Consider the following 22,546-nt stretch of genomic DNA (forward strand, 5'->3'; position numbering starts at 1 on the left):
GAAAGTGGCAGGACAGCTGGGCCCTGCACCCACCCTGCTTGACCTCCGGCACCCCTCTTGCAGGTGCTACCATCCTGCGTTTCACGCCACAGCCACAGGTCCGGGCTCCTGCTGGGTGGTCTGGAGCTGCGCAATGCGTGGTGGGATGAGGACATGGCCCGGCTTCAGGCCACGCACAGCACCCAGCCCTGCCCGCTGCCCCTCGTCTGGGTGCAAGCCTTGCGCAAGGCGAGCCAGCTGCCAGGGGCCGGCACCCTCCTGCCCCAGTACCACTGCCCCATCTACGTGGGGCTGGCCCAGCAGCCCACATGTCTGAAGAGCCACCGGGCTGTGCTGCACCTGGCACTGCCCTGCGCCATGCCACCCGCTCTGTGCATGCAGCACCGCCTGCATATCGTCAGCGTGCTGCCCTGAGACGCCCTGCGCAGGCCGCTACAGAAATAGAATATATTTGTGTACAAAACATGCTGCCTCCTGTGCTCAAAGTCTCCACCTGGCGCCAGGCGCCCACACATATAAATAAGGCCCAGGCAGGCGCTGCGCTGTCTGTACAGTCTGCCAGGGTAGGTGCAGGGGTGGCGCCGGCGCCAGGGCCTGCCCAGCAGAGACCAGCGTCCACCCGTCCCGCAGGCACCTCCCCACCAGCGTGGGTCACTTGAGGTCCACATCGAAGTCCAGCACCAGCAACTTGGTCTCCTCCGTGCCGTTGCGGCTGCCCACGGCGCACACCAGCTTGGTGCTGGAGGCACGGATGCGCCATACCACACCCCCGCTGCCCCCACTCTCCAGTGCCACCAGGTTGCGCACAAACTCGCCCGTCTTAAGGTCCCACAGCTTGACGGTGCCGTCGTCAGAGCTGGTCACAACGAACTTGGAGCTGAACTGCAGGCAGGTCACTGCGCTCTGGTGCTTGCTGGGCCCTGGAAGAAGAGGTGGTGTCAAGCCCCGGCCCACCCCTTCTCCCGGCCAGGCCCCGTCCCTGCCACCCCCACCCCTGTACTCACCCTGCAGCGTCTGCAGGCACTGCCCTGTCTTGATGTCCCAGATCTTGACGGTGGAGTCAGCATTGCCGGACACCAGGATGTTGTCACGCAGCTCCATGCCGCTGGTGAGCGACTGGTGTCCCATCAGCGTGTGCAGGCAGTTCCCACTCTCCACGTCCCACACCCGGATCGACGTGTCCAGTGAACCGCTCACGATGTGTGTCCCGTCGAACTGCCAGTGCAGGGGGAAGCGTGGTCAGCTATGCTCAGCTGGATGGGTGCTGCCCAGGGGTGGGGTGCCTTGCCAGAGCCAGAGAACCGCCCGCAGGGTGCAAACAGGGCTCATGCCCTTGCAGCTCTGCCAGAGCGAGCATCGAGGGGAAGGGTCTGGGAAGCAGGCACGGTGAGTGCGGGGGCATCTCACCTGGAGGGAGTAGACGCGGTTGGTGTGTCCCTGCAGTGTGTGAGTGCAGCTCTCGCTCTCGGGATCCCAGACCTTGACAGTGTAGTCGTAGGCGCCGCTGACCACCTTGTGCCCATCGTACTGCACGCAGCGCACAGCCGCCACGTGGCCCATCAGCACATGCAGGCACTGGCCTGTCTCGATGTCCCACAGGCGCAGCGTGGCATCCCGCGACCCGCTCACCACCCTGCACAGGATACACGTGCCACCAGGGCTCAGCACCCCGTGCCCTCTTCCTGCCCCACCTGGGTCCCCCTAATGTCCTCCCCAGTACCTGTTGCCGTGCAGGTGCATACAACGCACAGTGGACGTGTGCCCATAGAGAGTGTGCACGCACTCGCCCGTGTCCGCATTCCACACCTTCAGCGTCCGGTCTGTGGAGCCACTGATGACGATGTTGTCTCTCATCTGGGATGACCAGACGCCCCCGGTGTGGCCCACCAGCGTCTGCACACACTGTGGGACAGCCAGCCATCAGCAGGTGCAAAGCAGGGCGAAGTCAAGACCCCTAGCACCAGCCAGGCGATGGGTCCAGGTGCCCCAGCACCACTGCCCGGAGCTCCCGCACCCCTGCCCCATTGCAGGTAGCTGGGAACGACCCAGCTCTCCCCCCACACTGATCCTAACCCTAATCCCATAGTAGGTAGGGCTGAAGGGGACCTAAGCAGATCAAGTCCGACCCCCTGCCATGGGCAGGAAAGGATGCTGGGGCCACACGACCCCGGCTAGGTGGCTGTCTAGCCTCCTTTTGAAGACCCCCCAGGGTAGGAGCAAGCACCACTTCCCTTGGAAGTTGGTTCCAGGTCCTAGCCGCCCTGACAGTGAAGTAGCGCCTCCTGATGTCTAGCCTGAATCTACCCTCTGCCAGCTTGTGACCGTTATTCCTTGTCACTCCTGGGAGTGCTCGGGGGAACAGGGACTCCCCCAGTGCCTGCTGGTCCCCTCCAACTAGTTTGTAAACGGCCACTAGATCCCCCCTCAGCTTTCTCTTGTGGAGGCTCAACAGGTTCAGGTCCCGTAGCCTCTCCTCGCAGGGCCTGCCCTGCTGCCCCCGGATCATGCGGGTGGCCTCCTCTGGACCCTCTCCATGTTGTCCACATCCCTTCTAAAGTGCAGCGCCCAGAACTGTACGCAGTACTCCAGCTGTGGCCTAACCAGTGTCGCATAGAGGGGAGGATCACCTCCTTGGACCTGCTCGAGATGCATCTGTGGATGTATGACAAGGTGCAGTTAGCCTTCCTGACCGCGTCCCCACACTGTTGGCCCATGTTCATTTTGGCATCAATAGTGACTCCAAGATCCTTTTCTGCCTCTGTGCTGATGAGAAGGGAGTTCCCCAGCCTGTAGGTCTGCTGCTGGTTCTCTCTCCCCAGGTGCAACACCTTGCACTTGTCCACTGGGGTCATTGTGCCCCACACAGCCCCATTTGATCTCAGGTCCAACAGCCCCTAGCCCCCTGGGTTCACACGGACATGTTACATTCAGCAACACGTCCCATGCCATGTCCTGCAGGTAGCCAAGTTTGGTGCTCAGCACCTGCGGGAGCAGGTCTCTGTAGCCCCCTGGCACGGCAAGCTCACCTCCCCTGTGACGGCCGACCAGACTTTGAGTGTGTTGTCGTCAGAACCGCTGACAATGCGGTTGCCACAGAACTGCAGGCAGGTAATGACGTGGTCATCATGGCCCTTCAGGACCTGCAAGTTGGGGCGCAGATGCATCACACGGGGCCAGGAATCCAGGGGGGCAGCCCAGGAGAGCCCTGGAGCTGGGGGCTTTGCTCCAGCCACCACTGGGAGCATGGGGGAGCAGGGAGGCTGAGGCAGACAGCCGACAGGCTGGATCTCATGCAGCCCCTGAGATGCTACGGGGGAGGGGCAGATCCAGGCCTGCAACAGACGGGCACAGAGCCCAGGCATAGGATACGGCGGGGCAGGGGCCGGGGCCACTCACCAACCCACCTTGGGGGCCTTGAGCTCCCCGCTGCGCCAATTCATGTCGATGCGGTGCTGCCGCATGAAAGCAAACTTCCAGGGGCTGTACATGAAGCCGGGGCTCAGCAGACGCCGCTTGCGCAAGTTCAGGGGCTCCTCGATGCCTGTGGGAGGGAGAGGCGCGAGGCCAGTTGAGACGGGCTGGAACCAAGTTGCATGCAGCACAGACTAGCTCTTTATAGATCTATTTCATTTCAAAGCTAGATCTGCTCCTGGTCCAACTGGGTAAAGTCCAATGCTCATGTTCCAAAATCCGACTGAGCTGAGCTCAGTCACTGCAGTCTACATGGAACTACTACAGGGCAAGTCTCCTCCCTCCCAGACCATTGGCTTGGGGCTCTGGATATTCTCCAAATCTGGACAGGTGACCTGTGTACAAGCCCCAGGTCCAGAGGCCTTGGAGTTCAGATGCCCCCAGTCTCCCTTGCCTTCAGCCAAAAGGCCAAAGGAACCAACAAGAGGGAGAGCCCGAGAGCAATCCCCCTTTGCCATCAATTGTGCAGCCCAGATCCCCGCGTCAGAAGGCTTTAGCAGACTCTGGCAGGGGTTAGCCTGTGGCAAAGGGCAGGCCTCCGGCCTCAGCTACACAGAGTCATTCCAGGCTGGGAAGAGGATTTCCCCTTCCAGATATGTTAAACCATTAAGCCCATCCCCGTGGGGTCTCCCTGCTGGGTAAGGGATTTCCATGGGGCCTGGCCCATGCCCCTGGCTACGCTTTATATTGACTTGATGCTTGATATTAGAGTGAGACCCAAAGGCTCGTGATTTATTACATGACCTGAACCCTACCAGAGACAAAAGAGTCTTGAGCCATGGTGACCCCAAAGTTCAGCACTGCACATGCATTTCATCACTGTCGTAGCTAATTTCCTTTATTGAACATGCTAATTATAAGCAACGTGTTTAACGTGACTTCCTTATGTGGAAATGTAAGAATGAGAGGCTTCTATGCAGGTGGAGAGTTTTACGTCTTCCTCAGTGAGGACTTGGATGTGGGGTACAGCCCAGGCTGCAGATGGGGCCTGGGGTATGCAAATGCTCCTGCTGGGACCAACCCCACAGGGTCCTGGGTAAAGGGTCTCGCCCCCCTGCTCAAGCTCAGACCAGTGCTTCACTGGGGCAGGAAGGGACTTCCCACTTGATCAGAGTGGTATGGACTGGGTGAGTTTGCCTTCCTCTGCAGCAGGGGCACAATCTCTGCCTGGGGTGTAGCCCTCCCTGCTTTCCCTGAGGCAGGGGCAATGCCTGGGGCTGTCCCCCACTTCTCTGTGATCACGAGACAGTGCCTTACCTTCCTCACGGCACTTCTCCCTCCACAGCAGGTTGTCCTCAGCCAGGACACGCCAGTAGCGACAGGTCTGGGCGGCACGGAGCAGGTCCCGGGGCTCCAGAAAGGACAGGACGTAGAGTGCCAGCTGCAGGAGAGGGGAGTCAGGGGGCTGCAACGACCCTAGGACCTCCGGCTGAGGGCTACCCCATCCCCACACAGTGTTGCTCACCTCCTTGGGCAGCAGAGAGATGAAGTCCCTCTGGAACTGGGGCTCGATGACCTGCATCATGTACTTGATCTGGGAGGGCTCGCAACGGTCAATGAGCTCGTCCAGTGCCAGCAGCTTCTCAGGGCCGCTCCAGCGCTGCGGGGGATGCGACCGGGACGTGAGACATGAGACAACACCTGGCTACCCCCACGGGGAGGCAACAAACTTCCCTGAGAGCCCCTGAGCTGCAGAGCCTGGCAGGGCAAGGTGATGGAGCTGCCTGGGATGGCAGTGCAGGGGCCCCGGGCACAACAGGCTGCACAGAGCCCCAGCAAACAGCTGGCCGGGTGCCGGGGCTCTGGGGCTGCCACGCAAGGACCTGCTGGGCAGACGTGGAGGGGAGGGGAGGGGAGGGGAGCAGGGCACTGAGAATGCGATGGGGGAGCTCTGCCAGCTGCAAGGTAGGGGGAATGTGACCAGAGCTTGATACAGCTGAGCAGGAACCTCTGCTTCTCCAAACTGGACCCTGGCCTGTCCGTGACCCCTCCCAGGGCAACCCCTGCGCAGCCCATACCCCACTCCTGGTCCCTCCTCGCCCTGGCTGCTCCCCGCGGGGCCCTGGGGCCACGCACGCCTACCTGGAAGGTGCGGAGCCAGTCCTGCAGCCCTGGGGGCGGAGCGACCGAGGGCATGCGGCGCCGGCGTGCCTGGCCCGGCCGGCCATTGCGCAGGTCCCCAAAGGTGGTGGTGGGGCTGGGGGTGCAGGGACCCAGTGTCCTGGAGCCCAGTGGAGAGACGCACAGGGGAGACACTGAATGCACATCACTGGGCAGTTCCCAAAAGCCAGACAGACACACACCTCTGCCCCAGACTCCCCGCCGCATCTTCCAGGCCCCACCAACTCCGTCTCCTCAAGAGAAAGCCCCCACTCAGCCCTGCTCCCTGCAGGCTCCCTCCCCTAGTAAAGCCAGCCCAGCCTCCCCCCCGGCAGCCCCAGGCCTGCTCTCACCGGCTGAGCTCCGAGCCCTTGCACAGCTTCTTGCCAGGGGACAGGGCCCGGCCGTCCAGGCCGTTCTCTGACTTGCGCTTCATCTGCCAGGAGAGGGGAGTAAGCAGGATGCCGCGTAACACGGCTGGGCAGAGCTCACCCCCTGGGCCACAAGCAGGGGAGGGGGTTGTGGCCCAGCCTGTAGGAAGGTGGAAGGCAGCCCGTGCGCAGCACCGCTGCAGCCTGGAACACCCCAGGGCCCAACGGCCAAGCAGGGAGGGCTATGGCCCCCAAGCACAGCAACACCTCCAGGGTCCCCCCCCACATGCCCCACTGAGCATGGTCACCCCCCATTCTTGCCCAGGCCCCTGCCCCAGGGGGCCACGCTGCCTCCTGCCACCGCGGTGCTAGTGCTCAGCTCAGGGAGTCCTAGCAGGTCCCTCTCTCCGGGGCTGGGCTCCAGGGCGGCTCGCACCCTCCTACCTTGGGCCGCACGTGCCGGATGAGGCCGCCCTCCTCGGTGCGCTCCAGGTAGTCAATCCAGCGCTCGCCCACCGTGTAGTAGAAGTAGACGTCGCCGCTGTCCTCCCCTTCGTCGCTGCAGCAGCTGCCTTCTTCCTCCTCCTCCTCTTCCTCCTCCTGGACCCCGCGGCTCCGGGGGCTGGCAGGCTCCGGCTCCCCATGGTCCCTCACGGCCTCTGGCTCAGGCACCCCCCGTGCTCGGGAGCCGTCGGGGTCAGGGCCCGGCACGGGGCCCCCTTCCCCGCTGGAGCGGTCCGACTCCTCCGAGTCCCAGGGCACCTGGGCATCCTCCTCCTCGTCCCCGTCTTCTGCGGCCGGCACCTGCAACGGGGACAGCAGGTCAGGCAGCGACGGGGCGGGCTCTGGGGCTGCGCTCCCAGCACCACGAAAGGAGCTCCGCAGTCCCGGCACCGCTGCAGGTGCTCAGGAAGCGCCAGGCCCAGCCTGCGACACGGGCAGAACCAGCCCTCGGGGATCGGGCGAGGGCAGATGGCTGCAGGCCCAGCTGGCACGCCTCCGCCAAGCAGCCAGCTCGCAGGACGCAGCGCCTCCACCCTTGGCCAGAGCCTCCTCAAGGGCTGCGGGGAGGGGAGGGCAGGGGTGACGCGGGAGGGGAGCGGCAAGCAGAGCTGGGCAGCGCAGGCTCGTCGCTGCCTGGAGAGGGCCACGTGGCGAGTCCCGGAGCCACCTGGGAGGGCAGTGGCAGTGTCACAGGGGGACGGGGATGCCGCGCAGCAGCGGACGGGGGACGCTGGGCAACAGTCAGCAGACAGACACCAAATGCCGGCAGGCCTGGGACTCTCAGGAGTCCGCGAAGAGCCGGCCGAGGAGCCCTGTTGATACCCATATTTAACACACCCGGACCTAGCGAAGGCAGACAGAGACAGGCCCGCGCAGCGCCCGCCGTCAGAGGGGGCCCGCGCTCCCCCAGGCTACAGGAAGGCTGACACAAGAGCAGCCGACGCCGGGGCTGGGCGGGACCCACCTGGGGCGCGGGGCGGGCGGGGGCGCGGGGCGGGCGGCAGGTGCAGACCAGGCGGTGGCTGTTCAGCTCCAGGATCCGCGCTGTGACGCCCTTCACGTGCAGCAGCTCGTCCAGCGACCGGAAGCCCTGCAGCTCCTGGGGGGCGCGGGGGGGAGGGGCGTGGGTGGGGGCCCGCACGGACCCACAACCCCATGGACCTTGGGCCCACAACCCCCCCCACTCCCCTCCCCATGGGGCCCCTCACAACCCCCCCCCCCCTTCCCCACGGGCTCACAGCCCCACCCACAACCCCCCCCTCCCCCCCACGGGCCCACAACCCCCCCACTCCCCCCCACGGGCCCACAACCCCCCCACTCCCTCCCCACGGGCCCACAACCCCCCCACTCCCCTCCCCACGGGCCCACACCCCCACTACGGGCCCACACCCCCCTCCCCCACCGGGCCCACAACCCCGCCGACCCCGCACCTCCCGCTTGCGCACGATGCCGCGGGCGCGGCGCCGGCCGATGCCGCGCAGGGCCCCCTCGAGCTCGGCCGCGCCCGCGCGGTTGATGTCGAGCTTGGCCCCGCCGCGGCCCGGCCCGCCCGGAGCCGCCATCGCCGCCGCCGCCGCCGCCCGGCCGCCGCGCATGCGCGGTCCGGCACCCCGGCCCCAGCGCGCATGCGCCGCCACTTCCCGGTTCCCCACCGCGCATGCGCCCCCCTTGCGGGGACTACACTTCCCAAAAAGCACCGCGGGCTGTTTCATCATCAACAACAACAACTTTATTGACCACAGGGAAAAGGGGTTCCCGGCCCGGCCCGCAGGCCGCAGGGGCCCCCGGCAGCGCAGGGGGGCAGGATGTCCCCTGTAGCTCAGCGCTTCTTGTAGAGGCAGGGCCGGAGCCGCAGGCCGGGCAGCGTGGCCCCCGCATGGGGCCGCCCCGTCTTGCTGAACTCGAAAAAGTAGAAGAAGTTGTTGGCCAGGTCCTGCCGGGAGACACGGGCGTCAGTGCTGGCCCCGAGCCCTCCCCTGCCCCACGCCCCAGTGCCCGAGGCGGGTGGGGAGCCCTGGATGCACCTTCGAGACGATCTTGAAGCCCAGCTGGGTCACGGCACTGACGAAGGTGCGGACGTCCAGGAAGCGGCTGGCGACCTCTGCCACCAGCAGGGTGCCGCTGCGGAGAGGCTGGACGGTGACTGAGTGCGGTGGTGCTCACGCTACCCTGCACCCCGTCCCCGGCTCACCCCTCCTCCTCGCCACCTCCTGTGGCCCGCCAGACTCACCCTGGCCGCAGCAGGCGGTTGGCCTCCTCCAGGATCTCCTGTAGGTTGGTGCCCATCAGCGACAGGCAGAACACGGCCACGTCCACGGAAGCGTCGCCCAGTGGCACCTGCAGCCACGACAGGGCCCATGTCAGCCCCAGCTCGCGGGCTCCTCCCGTCCCCATCCCCGACCCCACGCACCTCGGCCATGTCGCAGACGGTGACGCCGGGCTGCAGGGCCACGAGGTCGAAGGAGTGCACCGTGTTGCGCACGCCACGCGCCACCTGGCAGTCGCCGCAGCCGAGGTCGGCCACCACCAGCGAAGCCGGCCTGCGAGGACAGAGTCAGCGCCGCCGCGTGCCGCCCGCGGCCCTGTCCCCGCTCCCACCCCGGCGGGCGCCGTGCTCACCGGCGGCGCAGGTAGCGCACGACGCGCTGCGCGGGCTGCTCGGGCCAGCGCGCCGCCTGCCGCGCGAAGCCGCGGTGGTAGAGGGCGAAGGCCTCGGGGTCGCGCTGCAGCAGGCGGGCGGCCTGGCGGCTGCTGCCCGCCTGCAACTGCTGGTTCAGGTAGCGGAACCGGGCGGCCTCCAGCCGCGCCTCCATGCGGGCCCGCAGCGCCGCCGCGCGCCCCGAGACCCGCTCCTGCTCCTGCTCCGGGTGTGACTCCGGATCAGGGTCTGGCTGTGCTTCCCCCGGGGCCTTGAACTTGTTCTTCTGCCGCCGCTTGTTCTTCTGCCGGTTCCTCCACTGCTGCCGGCTCAGCCGCGGCTCCGGCTCCGGCTCCTGTTCCTGCTCCTGCTCGGGCTTCGGCTCCGGCTGCTGCTCCCGGCAGCTTGGAGCACGAGCGCGGGGCCGGGGCCGGGGGCGCGTGGCGGCCTCGTGCTCGGAGCCGGAGCTGCTGCCCCCGTCCCGGTCCCCGTCCCCGTCCCCGTCCCGGTCGCAGCGGCCCGAGGCCTCCAGGCGCCGCAGCAGCGCGCGGAGGCGGCGGGGCCCGGGCGCGGGCGCGGGCGCGGGCGCGGGGCGGGGACGGGGAGCGGGACGGGGAGCGGGGTCGGGGGCGCCCCCCGCATCGCGGTCCCAGGCGGGCTCGGCGAACATGGCCCCGGGCGGGCGGGCGGGGCGGGCGCGACGCGGGTCCCGGGGCCGCCGCCAGGGGCCGCTGCGGGGGCGGAGCCGGAGCGGAGCAGGAGCCGGAGCCGGAGCCGCCGCCCGAGCCCGAGCCCGACGCGACGGAGCCGCCGCGGGACCCGTGCGGGGTACGGGGTGGGGTGGGGTGGGGTGCGCGGGGCGGGTGCGGGACCGGTGCGCGGCGCGGGGGCCGGAGCGGGATCACCCGGGGCGGGGGCGGCTGAGACCGACACCGACACCGAGACCGGACACTCGTGACCCCCCCGCGCTGCCCAGCAAGGGGTGCGGGGAGAGGCCGGGGCCGGGGTCATATGGGAGCAGGGGCAGCGGGGTCAGAGGTCGCGGGGATGCCCGCCCTAAAACACCCCCCCCCCCCCCGCAGGAGCCGCGATGGACGACATCTTCACGCAGTGCCGCGAGGGCAACGCCGTGGCCGTGCGCCTGTGGCTGGACAACACGGAGAACGACCTCAACCAGGGGTGGGTGAGCGCGGGGCCGCCCGCAGCCCGGGGCCGGGGCCGCTCCGGCCGCAGCAGGAAGTGACCGCATCGCCGAGGCGCGAGGCTCCTGCGAGCGGGGAGGGGACGCGAGCCCCCCGCTCTGCCCTGCGCCCCCCGGGCCGGGGGCTGCGGCCGGCACCCCGTGTCCGGTCGGTGCGCCGGAGCCGGAGCCGGGCCGAGCCGTGCGCGGGACCGGGCACAGGGTGCGGTGGGCTGGGGCTGGGCGGAAGGAGGGGAGGGGCAGCCCCTCGCCGCGGCCACAGTCTCCTTTTAAGGCCCGGCGTCGCCTCCTCCCGCACGGGCGGCACAGGGAGCGTGGAGGGGGGGTCCTGTCCGCGCCCTCCGGAGCAGCCCCAGCGCCTGCGACGGGGCCGGGGGCTGCAGGCGCACACCTCTGCCCCAGTCCCCCCTGCCCCGTGTGCCCCAGGCTGAGGCCGCGGTGCCCCTGGCGCTGTCCCGTCGGCCTGCCCCTGCCCGGGATGCCCCCGTTGTGCCTGGGGTCCGGCTCCAGCCGCCACCAGCCTCCGCGCAGGGTGCAGGACTCACCCCCCTGCGCGCTCCCCCAGGGATGACCACGGCTTCAGCCCGCTGCACTGGGCCTGCCGCGAGGGCCGCTCCAACGTGGTCGACATGCTGATCATGCGGGGGGCGCGCATCAACGTCATGAACCGGGGCGACGACACCCCCCTGCACCTGGCGGCCAGCCACGGCCACCGCGACATCGTGCAGAAGGTACCGACCGGCACCCCCGCAGCACCCCTCGCCCCACAGAGCACTCCTCAGCACCCCACAATCCCCCCAGTGCCCACGCTGGGGCCCCCACAATGCCCCAGGACCTGTCAGCGCCCTGCCCCTCCCCCTTTGCTCCCAGGACCCCATGTGCCCCGTCACTGGGAGCAGGGAACTGGGACCCAGCGCCCCCCACACTGAGGTCCCCGGCTTCTCCCGCAGCTGATCCAGTTCAAGGCCGACATCAACGCGGTGAACGAGCACGGGAACACGCCGCTGCACTACGCCTGCTTCTGGGGCCACGAGCAGGTGGCCGAGGTGAGCCCTGCCGGCCCGGCGGGGGGGCTGGGGGCACTAAGCTGCAGGGCCGGGGTCTCACCCTCCCCCTACCCACAGGACCTGGTGAGCAGCGGGGCCCTGGTCAGCATCTCCAACAAGTACGGCGAGATGCCCCTGGACAAGGCCAAGGTCCCGCTCCGAGAGGCTCTCAAAGGTAAATGTTGCCCCCGCCCTGTCCTGGGCCGCAGCCCGCCACCCCCTCGTGTCCTGCCCCAGGCACACACCCTCTGCCCTGGCCGTGCCCGGTCTCTCCCGCAGACCCCGGCACCCAGCGCACATCTCTCCGCAGAGCGGGCTGAGAAGCTGGGCCAGAGCCTGACCAAGATCCCCTACAAGGACACCTTCTGGAAGGGCACAACCCGCACCCGGCCACGTAAGCTTGCTGCCACCACAGGGGTGGGTTGGGGGCACTTCTCTGTTTGCAGGGGGCTTCTTGGGGTCGCCCACTGGCAGCCCCCCACAGCTGCAGAGGTGGGGAAGTTTGGGGGGGGAGTTGGGCAGCTCTTCCCAGACTCCCCCTCTGTGCTTGCAGGAAATGGGACCCTGAACAAACTGGCCGGCATCGACTTCAAGCAGCTGAACCTGGGCCACAAACTCAACGAGAACCACTCTGGAGAGGTGTGCATGGCAGGGGCCAGGGCATCAAGCCCTGGGGGCTGCCCAGCCCCTGGCTGGGGCACAGGCCTCAACTCTGCTACCATCACTCCTGCAGTCTGGGGCTCATCCCCTAGTCCGTGCGTGCCCTCCTCCCGCCTGCACAGGGGGTCACAGCCCTGGGGGCAGGGTGGGGAGAGCAGAGGGTCCCCGGACCCCGTGATCCGCCCCCGCTGACCCTGTCTGTGTCTCAGCAGCTGTGGAGGGGGCGCTGGCAGGGCAATGACATCGTCATCAAGGTGCTGAAGATTCGGGACTGGACGACTCGGAAGAGCCGCGACTTCAACGAGGAGTACCCCAAGCTCCGGTGGGGCCGAGGGCCTGGCCGCGGGATGGAGGGGTGGGGGGACATCTCTGGGCAGGGGTGCAGGCGGCGGTGCTGGGCCAAGGCTGGAGTGTGAGGGGCGGGGTGGTGGGGATGGACCGGGGGGAGTCTGTGGTGCTCAGGCCCAGCCTCTTGCAGGATCTTCTCACACCCCAACGTGCTGCCCGTGCTGGGTGCCTGCCAGGCGCCACCCGCGCCCCACCCCATCATCATCACACACTGGATGCCCTACGGATCCCTCTACAACGTGCTGCACGAGGGCACGAGTGAGTGTGGGCATGGGGAGGGGCTCGCAGCGGTGGGTGGGAGGCGGTCCCATCCCCGGTCCTCCCCCCAGCACCGACACCGCCCGTCTCCCCCCGCAGACTTCGTGGTGGACCAGATGCAGGCTGTGAAGTTTGCGCTGGACATTGCGCGGGGCATGGCCTTCCTGCACACGCTGGAGCCCCTCATCCCCCGGCACCACCTCAACAGCCGCAGCGTCATGGTGAGTGCACTGCAGGCCCACCCGGCCCCCATCTGCAGCTGTGTCTCGCCCCGCTGACGCCCTCTCCCCGCAGATCGACGAGGACATGACGGCGCGGATCAGCATGGCCGACGCCAAGTTCTCCTTCCAGTGCCCCGGCAGGATGTACGCCCCAGCATGGGTGGCGCCGGAGGGTGAGTGCAGGCAGGGCCTGGTGGGAGGGGGTCAGGTGCCGGCAGCCCCTGCCTGCCCCCCGCTCACGTCTGCCTGCGGCTTTCCCACAGCGCTGCAGAAGAAGCCCGAGGAGATCAACCGGCGCTCGGCCGACATGTGGAGCTTCGCGGTGCTCCTCTGGGAGCTGGTGACGCGCGAGGTGCCCTTTGCTGACCTCTCCAACATGGAGATTGGCATGAAGGTCAGTGCTGGGGGTGGGGGGCAGGCCTGGGGGGCTGGGCTGTAGCCCTGGGGCCCCCGATCCTGACCCGGCCGGGGGCTGCTTGCGGGCAGGTGGCGCTGGAGGGGTTGCGCCCGACCATCCCTCCCGGCATCTCGCCGCACGTCTGCAAGCTGATGAGGATCTGCATGAACGAGGACCCGGCCAAGCGCCCCAAGTTTGACATGATTGTGCCCATCCTGGAGAAGATGCAGGACAAGTAGCCCCCGCGCCCACCCAGCTGCCGCCACCAGCTTCCCCCACCGCCCCCAAGTGCCTTCGGGAGGCGCCAGGGCCCCCACCCGAGCCGGCCACGGACACACGGTACAGACGACGCTGCCGCCTCTGCTCCAGGCACCGCAATGCCCCCTCACCCCTGCCGCAACCGGCACTGCCCCAAGCAGTGATGGGTGCAGGCTGGGTAGGGGCCTGGCTCTGGGCAGCCCTGGACACAGGGTGAGGCCGGGCTCTGTCGGCCACTGGACGTGGAGCCCCAGGCCCAGGCTGATCTCCACTCTCCGCAGCCCTTGCCCTGTGCTCCCCAGGACCTACCCCTCCCACCAGCCTCTCCCCCCTGGCAGGGAGGGAGGTTTGGGGCTGGCCTGCCCACGGCCAGCACCACCCTGGCTTTGCGCTTCACTTTGTCATGGTTTCCATCCAGGCTCCATGGGAAAACTGCCAGCGTCTGAATAAATCTTTGTTACAAAAGCAGACCACGAGTGGCTGAGTGGTGGGGTGCCAGGGGCCACGCGTGGCTGGGCGCGGCGCTGCGCCCATGCAGGGCCGGGGGGTGGGTGGGGTGCCCTGCCCAAGGAGGAGCAGCCTGACCCGGGGCCACAGGGCCACGTGACTGCCCTGCAGGAAGTGTTGAGCCATACTCGGTCTCTCCACCCTTCCTCATTCAGCCACCACGGCAACGGCAGGATCTGTCCGCCCCGTGGCCGCCGGCCCTTGGGACGAGGATGGGTGTCCTGGTGCAGCAGCTGGGGTCGGGAGCGCCCCCCCCAGCGCAGGGGCCGAGGGCCGCCCGGCCCTAAAGATGCAGACCCCAAATCCTGCGGCCGCTCCGCCCACCCACGGCTCCCGTGCCCCGCGGCGCGGACGAAGCCCGACGCCGGGTCAGGCGCGAGCGAGGCAGACGGCACCGCAGAGAAGCCAGTACCCCGAAGTCCACGGTTTAATGACAGACGGGGTCCCGCCCCTCTGCCCGGGCCCGCGGCGCGCGCAGGCGCTAGGTGAAGTAGTGCGGCTTCTTCACGTTGATGCCGTACTCGGCGAGCGCCGGCGTCAGGTCCTCCATGGTCAGCGTGTACTTCTTGTCCTGCGGGACGGGCGGCGTCATGCTCCCGCGGCCCCAGCGCCCCCCCCCTCGCAGCAGCAGCAGCGCGGTCTGGGCCCGCGCCTGCGCCCCCCCTCACCTTGCTCTTGTTGCGGGAGCTGCCCGAGGCCGTGCCCTTCATCTTGCAGTGCTGCAGGGCGTCGTTGGCGATGTCCGAGATGAACTTCTGCGCGGCCAGCGAGATCAGGCGGATGCTGCGGCACGGGGGAGGGGGTGTTAGGTCGGGACGCGGTGCCGGGCCGTGGCCCCGCGCCCACGGGGGGGCACTCACATGCGCGGGTCGGACGCCTCGAAGCCGGCTCGGTTGAGGTAATAGCCCGTGACGGCGTCCGGGATCTGCAAGGGGAGAGCGGGGGTCAGGCGGCGCGGCGCGGCGCGGAGCGAGCCCCCCGGCCGCGGCGCGGCGCGGCGCTCACGGTGGGCGTGTAGTCCTCCAGCTGCATGAGGAAGTCCACGAGGGGCGCGGTCGACACCACGGGCTTCACGTCGCCGTTGGCCGCGCCGGGCGGCATGTACACGCCGTTGGGCAGCGCCTCCGCCGGCGCCGGGGGGCCGGGCACTGCGGGGAGGGGCGGGGGGGGGGTCAGTCACTGCGGACCTCGCACCCCGCCCCGCCACAACCCCTGCAAGCCCCGCCCCCTCGCGCCCCGCCACGCCCCCTGCCCTCCCTGAGCCCCGCCCCGCCCCTCACCGGGCCCCCTGGCGCCGCCCGCGCCCCCCCCGGCCGGGGCGGCCCCCCCGGCGGCGGCGGCGGGCGGGGCGAGGCCCGGCGCGGGGGCGGGGCCAGGCGCGGGGGCGGGGCTGGGCTTGCCGTCGGCGGCGGGGGCCGCGGGCGCGGGGTCGGGCTCGGCGCTGCCGCTCATGGCGGGCGGGTCCCGCTCCCGCTCCCGCAGCCGCGCTCCGAGCCGGCCCGGCTCTGCGTACTTCCGGGGCGCGCCCGCCGCGCCCATTGGCCGGGCCGCCCGCCGCGCAGCCCGGGCCCCGCCCCCCGCGCGCTGATTGGGCGGCCGGCCCAGGCCCCGCCCCGCAGCCCATAGAGCGCTGGGGCAGAGCGGCGCGCGCCGCACCACCGAGACAGACGCCTGCGCCTAGAGCGGCGCCGTGGGCCAGCGAGGCGACCCCTGGCGGTCGGGGGAACGCAACACGGGGAGCCGGGTCACAGCTGGAGCTGGAGGGGGGGGGATGGCCCGGGGGCACAGCTGGAGCTGGGGATGGCCCCAGGGGCACAGCTGGAGCTCCCCCCAGAGCTAATAGAACCAGTCAATGCGCGGAGCAGACGGTGGGGCACCGCCAGGCCTCAGCAGCACCCTGCACCCAGGGCCGCTGAGCTGGTGTGCCACGGTAGGGCTATTGCCCCAGCAGGCAGGGATCCCCCACCCAGCACTCCAGGCCTCTTGACCGCCCAGGCCAGGCCCTGCTGCTCCCCACCAGGCCCCCCAGCCATGCCCGCCCCTGCAAGGCACACAGACACAGACATGAGGGCCAAATGCTTTTATTTCCTCCACCCCGCATCTGCCCCGGGAGAGAGCACACAGGCTGGGAGGTCGCGCAGGGGCTGCACCGCCCCTGCCAGGGCACTGCTGCAGCACAGGGAGGGCTGCAAGCCCTGCCCGGTACCAGCCGGTTTGCAGCGAGCATGGCTGGGCAGCTGCTCCTTCCGCAGCTCAGCTGCAACATCCCTCTGTGCTCAGGGGCTGCAGGGCAGGGCCAGTGGCTGTTTCAGGGACTCACCGCAGGGCTGGAACAGGAAGACTGTGGCCAGAGCGTGCAGTGCTGCCCCTGCCACTTCCCTAGCTGGCTCTGTTGTCTCGCCCAGCCGCAGGGCCACAGCAGTAGATGCAAGGAATGTAATTAAAATGACTTAATTAGCTGTTAACAAGCTAATTTATGAAACTATGATCTGATTATCAAACGCATGATTGAGTGGGATTTGTTTTTAAGGGGGGCTGCTACATTCTGAGATTCTGGAGGGTGCTTGTGTCTGCAGGGTCGAGACCCCTGCTCCAGCCAAGCAAGCGGTTGGAAGGGAGGATGGGCCCCAGGCCAGGCCACCTGAGGCCCCTCCAGCCGTTCCAGGCCCAGGGGAAATCCACGAGGAAAGCATGTTTGTGCCACTGGTGCCACACACGGGGACAGAACCCAGGCCCCTTCCTGCCAGCAAAAGCTCCAGCACCAGAGCATGGGGAGAGGGGGGAGTCCCACATGTGCCCACGGGGAAGGGGATCCACGGGCTGGGTCTGCTCTGCCGGCTGCACAGTCATGCCTGTTCTCAGCCCCACTCAGGCAGGCGTCATGCAGCCAGCAGTGCCTTCAGGAGCTGTGGGTAGTTGGGAGTGCCCCACCCTGTGACGGGGTCCCAGGAGGGGACAGCACAGAAGCCCTGCCCTTCCACGACAGCATCCAGACACGACAGGTGGCAGCCTTGGGTGACCTGGGGGGACAGAAAGTCCAGTCAGTGCAGGCCCCGGCCTGGCAGTCGCTCCTACGCGCCGCTGGAAAAGCTGTGCTGCGCTGGAGGTTGGAAGCGGGATGCCTGCCTAGATCCCACAGGACAAGCAGTGGCTGGAGGGGACAGGCCCCTGCCTGCCCTCGCCTATCATCCCTAAGCAGTGCCCATCACTGCCCTGACCACTGCTGCCCTCACTCACATCAAAGAGCGCAGGGCTAGGCCCCTTCTCCTGGAGCTTGTACAGTATGGGATTCAGGAAGCCCAGGGCAGGCAGCCCTCGCTGCAGGCGCCGGTCGTTGATCAGTGCCACGATGCCCGCGACCACTGGAGTGGATGCCTGCAGGGAGAAGAGGGGGCAGCTCAGAGTGTGCGGGAGTTGGGGGGAGGTATTGAAGGGGGCAGCCTGGACTGCAGGGCAGTCATGGACAGAGACAGGCAGCCATGGTGGAGCGATTGCCCAGCGTGCTCCTTACTGAGGTGCCGGACACCCACGGCAGGGGGATACGGTTCGACACCACCCAGTAGTTGTCAGACAGGGCAGCGAGGTCAGGATAGGCGCGGCCGCTGCTGTTGTAGTAGGAGCTGGGCGGCAGCTTGGTGGCCGACTGCAAGAATTTCTTCACCGCTGCGGCCTGCGGGGACGGGGTGGGAGGTCAGTCATGCCCTGTTCCTGCAGCCCACACCCAACCCCTGCTCCCAGCATCACCCGGTGCCCATTGCCCCTGCTGCACCAGCACTGCCTCCCCAGGCCTGTCCCAGCCCACCCCTGTACTGGAGGGGGAGGTGGGGGGGGGAGGGGGGGGCACCTGGTAGTCTGGCCTAGGAAAGACGTTACTGAAGCCACCACCACTGATGTAGTCAGTCACCTCCATGGACACCAGGAAGGGGTTCTTAAAGGCCGTGCCACCCACCGTGGTCACGTAGGGGCTGTAGGGACACAGCGGCTCATAGCTCTGGGCAGCTCCTCACCCCTTTGTGCTGCACCGGGGTCTCGGTGCCCCTCTCAGCTTACACTGGCTCCTGGTTGCCCACCTCCCGCGTGGCCAGGCCTCCCACCACCCACAGGAAAAGTCACCTGCAAACGCAGCCCTGGCCTGCAGCTGGCATTCATCAGAGCCGCTTTGCCCAGGGCTCCCCTGGGCACAAGGCCAACGACGGCACTGCCCTGGGGAGGCTGCACAGGGCTCCCATGGGTTACCTGGAAGCTGGGAAGCTGGGCCGGAAGGCATGGGCCCCCCCAGGGGATTTCCTGCAGCCGGCACCTTCATCCCCTGTAAGACAGAGACTGTGGGTCACTCAGGACGTCTCTTCTCACATGGCCCCATGAGGGCCACACACTGGCACTGACTTAGGAGGCGCTAGGGCAGGCTGGGACACCTGGGCTGAAGAGCCCTGTGGGCCTCCAGCTGCTTGGCAGGAAAGATCCCCCTGTCTGTGGGAGACATAAGGCAGGCTGGGCCGGACAACCTAGAGCAAAAGGCCCTCGTACCTGCAACCTCCTGTGTCTATCTGATCCTGCAAATGCCCGAACAGGGTCTGCTCTGCTATGTGCCAGCCCAGCAAGCCCCATTGGGGCTGGGGCCTGATAGGCACCAGGGTCACCGTGTGGTGAGGCAGCACATACCGGAGGCGAAGAGCACAGTGAGGCCCCGGACCGCTGCCTTCTGGAACTCAATGTTGACACGCTGCAGGTAGGCACCAGACAGGCTGTCCTCATCGTCCCCGTAGCTCACCGAGTGCACCCAGGGCAGCGCCGACATGTTGCTGAGCAGCAGCAGCCAGGCTAGGAAGGGCTCCTGGGTCTCATGCCTCCCTGCCGGGCAGCCAAAGGGTCAGACCCCGCACGGCCATCGCCAAGGGGACCGTGAGGTGGAGGTAGCACAAGAACAGGTCCCCTGACCACTCTGCCCAGCCCAGGGCCCACCCTGAGGGCAATGAGCTGAACCAGTCGCAGGCCAAGGCTGGGGCTAAAAGAGTCAAAGCATCAGCAAGGGTGACCCGAGCATGAGCAGGGGGTGATAGAGCCAAGCATGGGCCCTGGTGACCCCATGACTGACACCGTGTCACGATCGTGAGACACCAGAAAGCTGCAGAGGAGACGGAGGCTCCAAACTCCACCTGCTGTCCTGATTCAGGCAAGCCCAGCTGCATCTGTGCCCCACAGCCCAGGCATCCAACCCAGCCATGTTCTAGGGAGTGCTCCCCCTCGCAGCCCCCCAACACCCAGGGCAGGGCAGCCCTGGAGAGGGAGAGTACCTGGGTTGCTGAAGACCCAGGTGGAGATGTTGGCGCCAGCACTCATGATGTACTCCACGTCCAGGCTGGCCTCCAGCCCCGCCTTGCCCCGGCCCTGCTGCCCAACCACATGGTCCACAGAGGAGCGGTGCCCGAAGCTGCCCCCGAAGAGCAGCATGAACTCGGCCAGGTCGGCCTGGTGGAAGTACTGCTCCAGGAACTGGGGGACAAGGCAGGGGTGAGACAGGCCCTTCTGGTCCCAGAGGCAGGGCCTCCCCCACCCCAAGCAGGTGTGTCCCAAACCCCAGGTGCCACAAACAGCTGACCCTCCCCTGGGCTGTGCCAATGCTCCTGCCGGGACCAGCCCTGCAGGGTCCTGGTTCTTGTCCCCCTGTTCAGGCTCAGGCTGATGCTGCACTGGGGGCAGGAAGGGATTTTCCCCCATCATAGGTTGGACCAGCTAAGGGGGTTTCACCTTCCTCTTCAGTGGGGCCACAGTCGGCAAGAGGATGCAGACACCCACGTCCCCTGGTGCAGGGCTGGGGCTCTCAGGGGTGGCGACATGATGTTAGGAACAGGTCAGGCAGGGACATGTCTGGGAGGACAGGACTTGGATGAGGCAGGTCCCACCTAGAGCAGGGGCTGGACAAGCTGTGCCCCTCGGAGGGTCTCACAAGCTCAGCTGCTTGACGATACTACAATGCTCGACCCCTCCATGCTGTTGGTGCTAAGTGTGGTCACCCAGGCATGGGCCCGATGGTTCTCCGGGATGTCACCACGTTACCATGGCACAGGGCTGATGATTGTCAAGGGGTGATGTCACTATTACCCGAGTCCAGGCCCAGCAGTTGTCATGAGAGATGTTACTATGGTGACCTGAGCGCAGGTCCAGTGGTTAGCGCTACTAGGGGGTTCTTACGGTGACCTAGGCACAGCCCCAGAGGTTGTTGGAGCAGCTCTCACCATGATGACTGATCGGGTTGCTCACCTATCATTTCTTGTGAGCGCTGCTTGGGTGAACTGCCCAGCTGCTTTTGGGAAGTGGGGGGGGGCCCTGCAGTTACCTGGGCACAGGCCTGGCTGTTGTTGGGCAGGGCCCCGATGTCCTCCTTCGTCAGGTTGTATCGCTTGCGGAGGACAGAGGGCGTCACGCCCAGGTGGAAGCCCCCCTGCTGGGACTGAGCTCCAGGTGTCAGCTCTGTGGCCCAGGCCCTGCTCACCACCTTCCGCTTCGCAGGGAACCGGTGCAGGCCTCCCACTGCGCCAGGAACAGGCCGTCAGGGGCAGGGCACCCGCTACCAACGGGGCTTAACCCCCTCCCCACCCATGACCCATGTAAAGAAGGAGCAGCCAGGGTTGCCGCACACCGTGGCCTCTGTGGCTGGGCAGGGAGGGGCCAGTGCTTGAAGGGGAGACCATCCTGGGAGACCCCAGCGCCAAGGGGAGCAGGATGGAGATCTCTCTGTCCCCTTGCAGCCAACTCCCCTGGTGCTGCTGTGCCGCAGGGCCCAGTGCAGGGTGACCTGCAGGGCACTTTAGTGCCAGCTGCAGCCCAGGGCTCTGAGGCTTTGCACGTGCCACCCCCACAGGCTCACTGTGGGCTGGGGCTGATGCTGCCCCATGTGCCTCTGGGAGCCCAGGATCTCCTTCTGCTCCCTGTGCAACTGGGCTCCCTGCTCTGCCTGCCCAGCTGGCAACAGCTCTTGCAGCCTTTGCCTCCCCAGCACACGCTGAGGAACAGTAGGTGCCAGGTGACAAGGCATGGCCCCTTTTCCTGTGGAGGGGCAGGAGCAGGCTGAGGAGAGGCCGGGAGCTGGGGGAGACACCCTTCCAGGCTGCTCCATGGGGCAAGTTGGGTTCGGCAGTGGGGGGCTGAGCCTGGTCAGCCTGCATGTGACAGCTCCTACCGAAGTCGAGGTGCTCTGCCAGCTTCGCGGGGACGGCGTAGGGCGTGGGGGAGCGCACGACGCTGCGCGGGCCGCTCACGTACCGGTGGAACTTGGCGCCAGGCAGGAGGCGCTCGGCCGTGCTGTGACAGGGACCAGCATCACCACGGGCCCAGCGGACACGGGCGCTGCAGTGGTGGGGGGGGGCAGGACCCTGCCCTGCCGCACTTCAAGCCCCCACGCTGCGTCCAGCTCCCCCAACGCACCACCCACAGACAGGGAACCCCAGTGACCGGCGCTGGAAACGCTGAACGGAGCAGGCACACGAACAGCCCTGGCTGCGCGCTCGGTGCAGGACCCAGGTGCCTCCGCCCAGCTCTCTCGTACGAGGAGAGGGAGGCCGGCGGCTGCTCAAGCCAGGCCCGCAGCAGTGCTTTGTCCCGGGCCTCGGGAGCCCGAGGAGCAGGTTCCCGTGCAGGACCCGGGACGCTCCCGTGGCGCCGCGCGGGGGCACGCGGCACCCACCTGGCGGGCACGACGCACTCCAGGAAGTCCAAGGTGGCAACGCTGCGGCAGCCCGTCACGCCGGCGCCCTGCAGCCACTCGCGCACGGCGGCGAGCGCGACGGGCGACGGCCGCACCAGCTCCCGCAGCTGCTCCAGCGACAGGAACTTCCCTGCGGCAGAGCGGACGCTGGTCCCGCGGCTCCGGCCCGGCCCCACCACCCGCCCACTCGCCCGCCCGCCCGCGGGCACTCACCGTACAGGGGCGAGCCGGGGTCCGAGACGCCGTCCACCAGCCGGGCCAGGCGCGCCGTGTGGCGCTGCCGCAGCGCCAGGGTCAGCACCAGCGGCTGCGCGGGGGCCACGCGGCCCGCGAGTGTCCACCCGGGCGGCGGCCTGGCAGCGCGCGCAAGTCACCGCCGGCCCCACGCGCGGCGGGGGGGCGGGGAGGGGGGCTCCCGGGGGGGTGGGGGGACAGACTCATGGGGGAGGGGGGCACAGACCCCCGGGGGGGGCAGTTGGGGGGGTGGGGGATTGACTCACGGGAAGGGGGGGGAGGGGCACTCACCGGAAGGGCTGGTCGGGCTCCAGGGCGCGCAGCGCGGCGGCGAGCGGCAGCCACAGGCCCAGCGCGAGAGCCAGGGGGCACCTGCAGGGGCGGGGCGGGGCGGGGGGGTTAGTGCGGGCGGGGGTGGGGGGGTTAGGCCCGCGCCCCCTCCCCCCCCAATCCCGGCGCGGTACCGGCGGGGGGGCCCCATGGCGCGGCCGCACGAGCCCAGGGCCGTCACGTGCCGCCTGTCTCCGGGTGGGCTGTCATGTGACGAGCGCCCGTCACGTGACGGGAAGCGCCCGCGCGCGGTGACCCCTCCCGACCGCGGCCCCGCTGAGGCTCGGCGCTCTGGCA

The 22,546-nt window shown here is 68.1% G+C and overlaps 6 protein-coding genes across 11 annotated transcripts in view; 2 read left to right on the top strand and 4 right to left on the bottom strand.

Moving 5' to 3' along the window:
• The window catches only part of DNHD1 (dynein heavy chain domain 1), a 35,158-nt gene extending 34,695 nt beyond the window's left edge, over positions 1 to 463 (top strand). For all 6 annotated transcript variants that reach the window (XM_059723613.1, XM_059723619.1, XM_059723630.1 and 3 more), the window contains one exon: positions 64 to 463. In XM_059723613.1, the coding sequence (XP_059579596.1) occupies positions 64 to 414 (351 nt within the window). In that variant the 3' untranslated portion in view covers positions 415 to 463. The remainder of the gene's footprint in view (positions 1 to 63) is intronic.
• On the bottom strand, positions 434 to 8,023 carry LOC102569416 (F-box/WD repeat-containing protein 7). Its single transcript, XM_059723696.1, has 13 exons — positions 7,877 to 8,023; positions 7,411 to 7,545; positions 6,387 to 6,746; positions 5,925 to 6,007; positions 5,554 to 5,692; positions 4,937 to 5,071; positions 4,729 to 4,852; positions 3,405 to 3,541; positions 3,027 to 3,140; positions 1,721 to 1,902; positions 1,408 to 1,633; positions 1,005 to 1,215; positions 434 to 920 (listed from the first exon to the last, which is right to left on the bottom strand). Exons 1-13 carry the CDS (start codon positions 8,006 to 8,008, stop codon positions 652 to 654), a joined length of 2,247 nt encoding a protein of 748 aa, XP_059579679.1. The 5' UTR covers positions 8,009 to 8,023; the 3' UTR covers positions 434 to 651.
• Positions 8,024 to 8,152: 129 nt separating this feature from the next.
• On the bottom strand, positions 8,153 to 9,754 carry RRP8 (ribosomal RNA processing 8). Its single transcript, XM_059723716.1, has 5 exons — positions 9,066 to 9,754; positions 8,857 to 8,986; positions 8,677 to 8,783; positions 8,471 to 8,567; positions 8,153 to 8,379 (listed from the first exon to the last, which is right to left on the bottom strand). The coding sequence occupies exons 1-5, from the start codon at positions 9,752 to 9,754 to the stop codon at positions 8,266 to 8,268; spliced, it is 1,137 nt and encodes a 378-aa protein (XP_059579699.1). The 3' UTR covers positions 8,153 to 8,265.
• A 420-nt stretch (positions 9,755 to 10,174) lies between these two features.
• ILK (integrin linked kinase) lies at positions 10,175 to 13,941 on the top strand. The gene is made up of 12 exons (XM_006273435.4): positions 10,175 to 10,263; positions 10,851 to 11,016; positions 11,236 to 11,331; positions 11,410 to 11,506; positions 11,642 to 11,725; positions 11,885 to 11,970; positions 12,204 to 12,313; positions 12,470 to 12,597; positions 12,697 to 12,818; positions 12,892 to 12,991; positions 13,082 to 13,212; positions 13,305 to 13,941. Exons 1-12 carry the CDS (start codon positions 10,175 to 10,177, stop codon positions 13,452 to 13,454), a joined length of 1,359 nt encoding a protein of 452 aa, XP_006273497.2. The 3' UTR covers positions 13,455 to 13,941.
• A 448-nt stretch (positions 13,942 to 14,389) lies between these two features.
• On the bottom strand, positions 14,390 to 15,519 carry TAF10 (TATA-box binding protein associated factor 10). The gene is made up of 5 exons (XM_059725192.1): positions 15,261 to 15,519; positions 14,986 to 15,128; positions 14,841 to 14,905; positions 14,649 to 14,763; positions 14,390 to 14,551 (listed from the first exon to the last, which is right to left on the bottom strand). The coding sequence occupies exons 1-5, from the start codon at positions 15,517 to 15,519 to the stop codon at positions 14,462 to 14,464; spliced, it is 672 nt and encodes a 223-aa protein (XP_059581175.1). The 3' UTR covers positions 14,390 to 14,461.
• A 526-nt stretch (positions 15,520 to 16,045) lies between these two features.
• Positions 16,046 to 22,484, bottom strand: TPP1 (tripeptidyl peptidase 1). The gene is made up of 13 exons (XM_059723760.1): positions 22,384 to 22,484; positions 22,211 to 22,291; positions 21,899 to 22,038; positions 21,665 to 21,815; positions 21,161 to 21,282; positions 20,318 to 20,511; positions 19,275 to 19,473; positions 18,643 to 18,831; positions 18,217 to 18,289; positions 17,825 to 17,945; positions 17,492 to 17,650; positions 17,218 to 17,355; positions 16,046 to 17,000 (listed from the first exon to the last, which is right to left on the bottom strand). The coding sequence occupies exons 1-13, from the start codon at positions 22,398 to 22,400 to the stop codon at positions 16,860 to 16,862; spliced, it is 1,725 nt and encodes a 574-aa protein (XP_059579743.1). The 5' UTR covers positions 22,401 to 22,484; the 3' UTR covers positions 16,046 to 16,859.
• Between the last annotated feature and the right edge of the window lie 62 nt (positions 22,485 to 22,546).

This window comes from Alligator mississippiensis, chromosome 1 (assembly GCF_030867095.1).
Source record: "Alligator mississippiensis isolate rAllMis1 chromosome 1, rAllMis1, whole genome shotgun sequence".
In the NCBI taxonomy this organism is placed as follows: domain Eukaryota; kingdom Metazoa; phylum Chordata; order Crocodylia; family Alligatoridae; genus Alligator; species Alligator mississippiensis.

Bases quoted from the DNA above. Each gene is read 5' to 3' on its own strand.
- LOC102569416 (XM_059723696.1), bottom strand. From the start codon at position 8,008: ATGGCGGCTCCGGGCGGGCCGGGCCGCGGCGGGGCCAAGCTCGACATC. The intron at 6,747-7,410 runs GTGGGTCCCGCC...TCCCCGTTGCAG, and splicing joins CCGCCCGCCCCGCGCCCCAG to GTGCCGGCCGCAGAAGACGG. The intron at 5,693-5,924 runs GTGAGAGCAGGC...ACTGGGCTCCAG, and splicing joins AAGGGCTCGGAGCTCAGCCG to GACACTGGGTCCCTGCACCC.
- RRP8 (XM_059723716.1), bottom strand. From the start codon at position 9,754: ATGTTCGCCGAGCCCGCCTGGGACCGCGATGCGGGGGGCGCCCCCGAC. The intron at 8,568-8,676 runs GTGAGTCTGGCG...GCCTCTCCGCAG, and splicing joins AACCGCCTGCTGCGGCCAGG to CGGCACCCTGCTGGTGGCAG. The intron at 8,380-8,470 runs GTGCATCCAGGG...GTCTCCCGGCAG, and splicing joins GCTTCAAGATCGTCTCGAAG to GACCTGGCCAACAACTTCTT.
- ILK (XM_006273435.4), top strand. From the start codon at position 10,175: ATGGACGACATCTTCACGCAGTGCCGCGAGGGCAACGCCGTGGCCGTG. The intron at 11,507-11,641 runs GTAAATGTTGCC...ATCTCTCCGCAG, and splicing joins GCTCCGAGAGGCTCTCAAAG to AGCGGGCTGAGAAGCTGGGC. The intron at 11,971-12,203 runs GTGTGCATGGCA...GTGTCTCAGCAG, and splicing joins ACGAGAACCACTCTGGAGAG to CTGTGGAGGGGGCGCTGGCA.
- TAF10 (XM_059725192.1), bottom strand. From the start codon at position 15,519: ATGGGCGCGGCGGGCGCGCCCCGGAAGTACGCAGAGCCGGGCCGGCTC. The intron at 14,764-14,840 runs GTGAGTGCCCCC...CCCGTGCCGCAG, and splicing joins GAGGCGTCCGACCCGCGCAT to CATCCGCCTGATCTCGCTGG. The intron at 14,552-14,648 runs GTGAGGGGGGGC...CCCGTCCCGCAG, and splicing joins GCTCCCGCAACAAGAGCAAG to GACAAGAAGTACACGCTGAC.
- TPP1 (XM_059723760.1), bottom strand. The intron at 21,283-21,664 runs GTGGGTGCCGCG...TCCCTGTCACAG, and splicing joins GAGTGCGTCGTGCCCGCCAG to CACGGCCGAGCGCCTCCTGC. The intron at 19,474-20,317 runs GTAACTGCAGGG...CTTGTCCCCCAG, and splicing joins ACAGCCAGGCCTGTGCCCAG to TTCCTGGAGCAGTACTTCCA.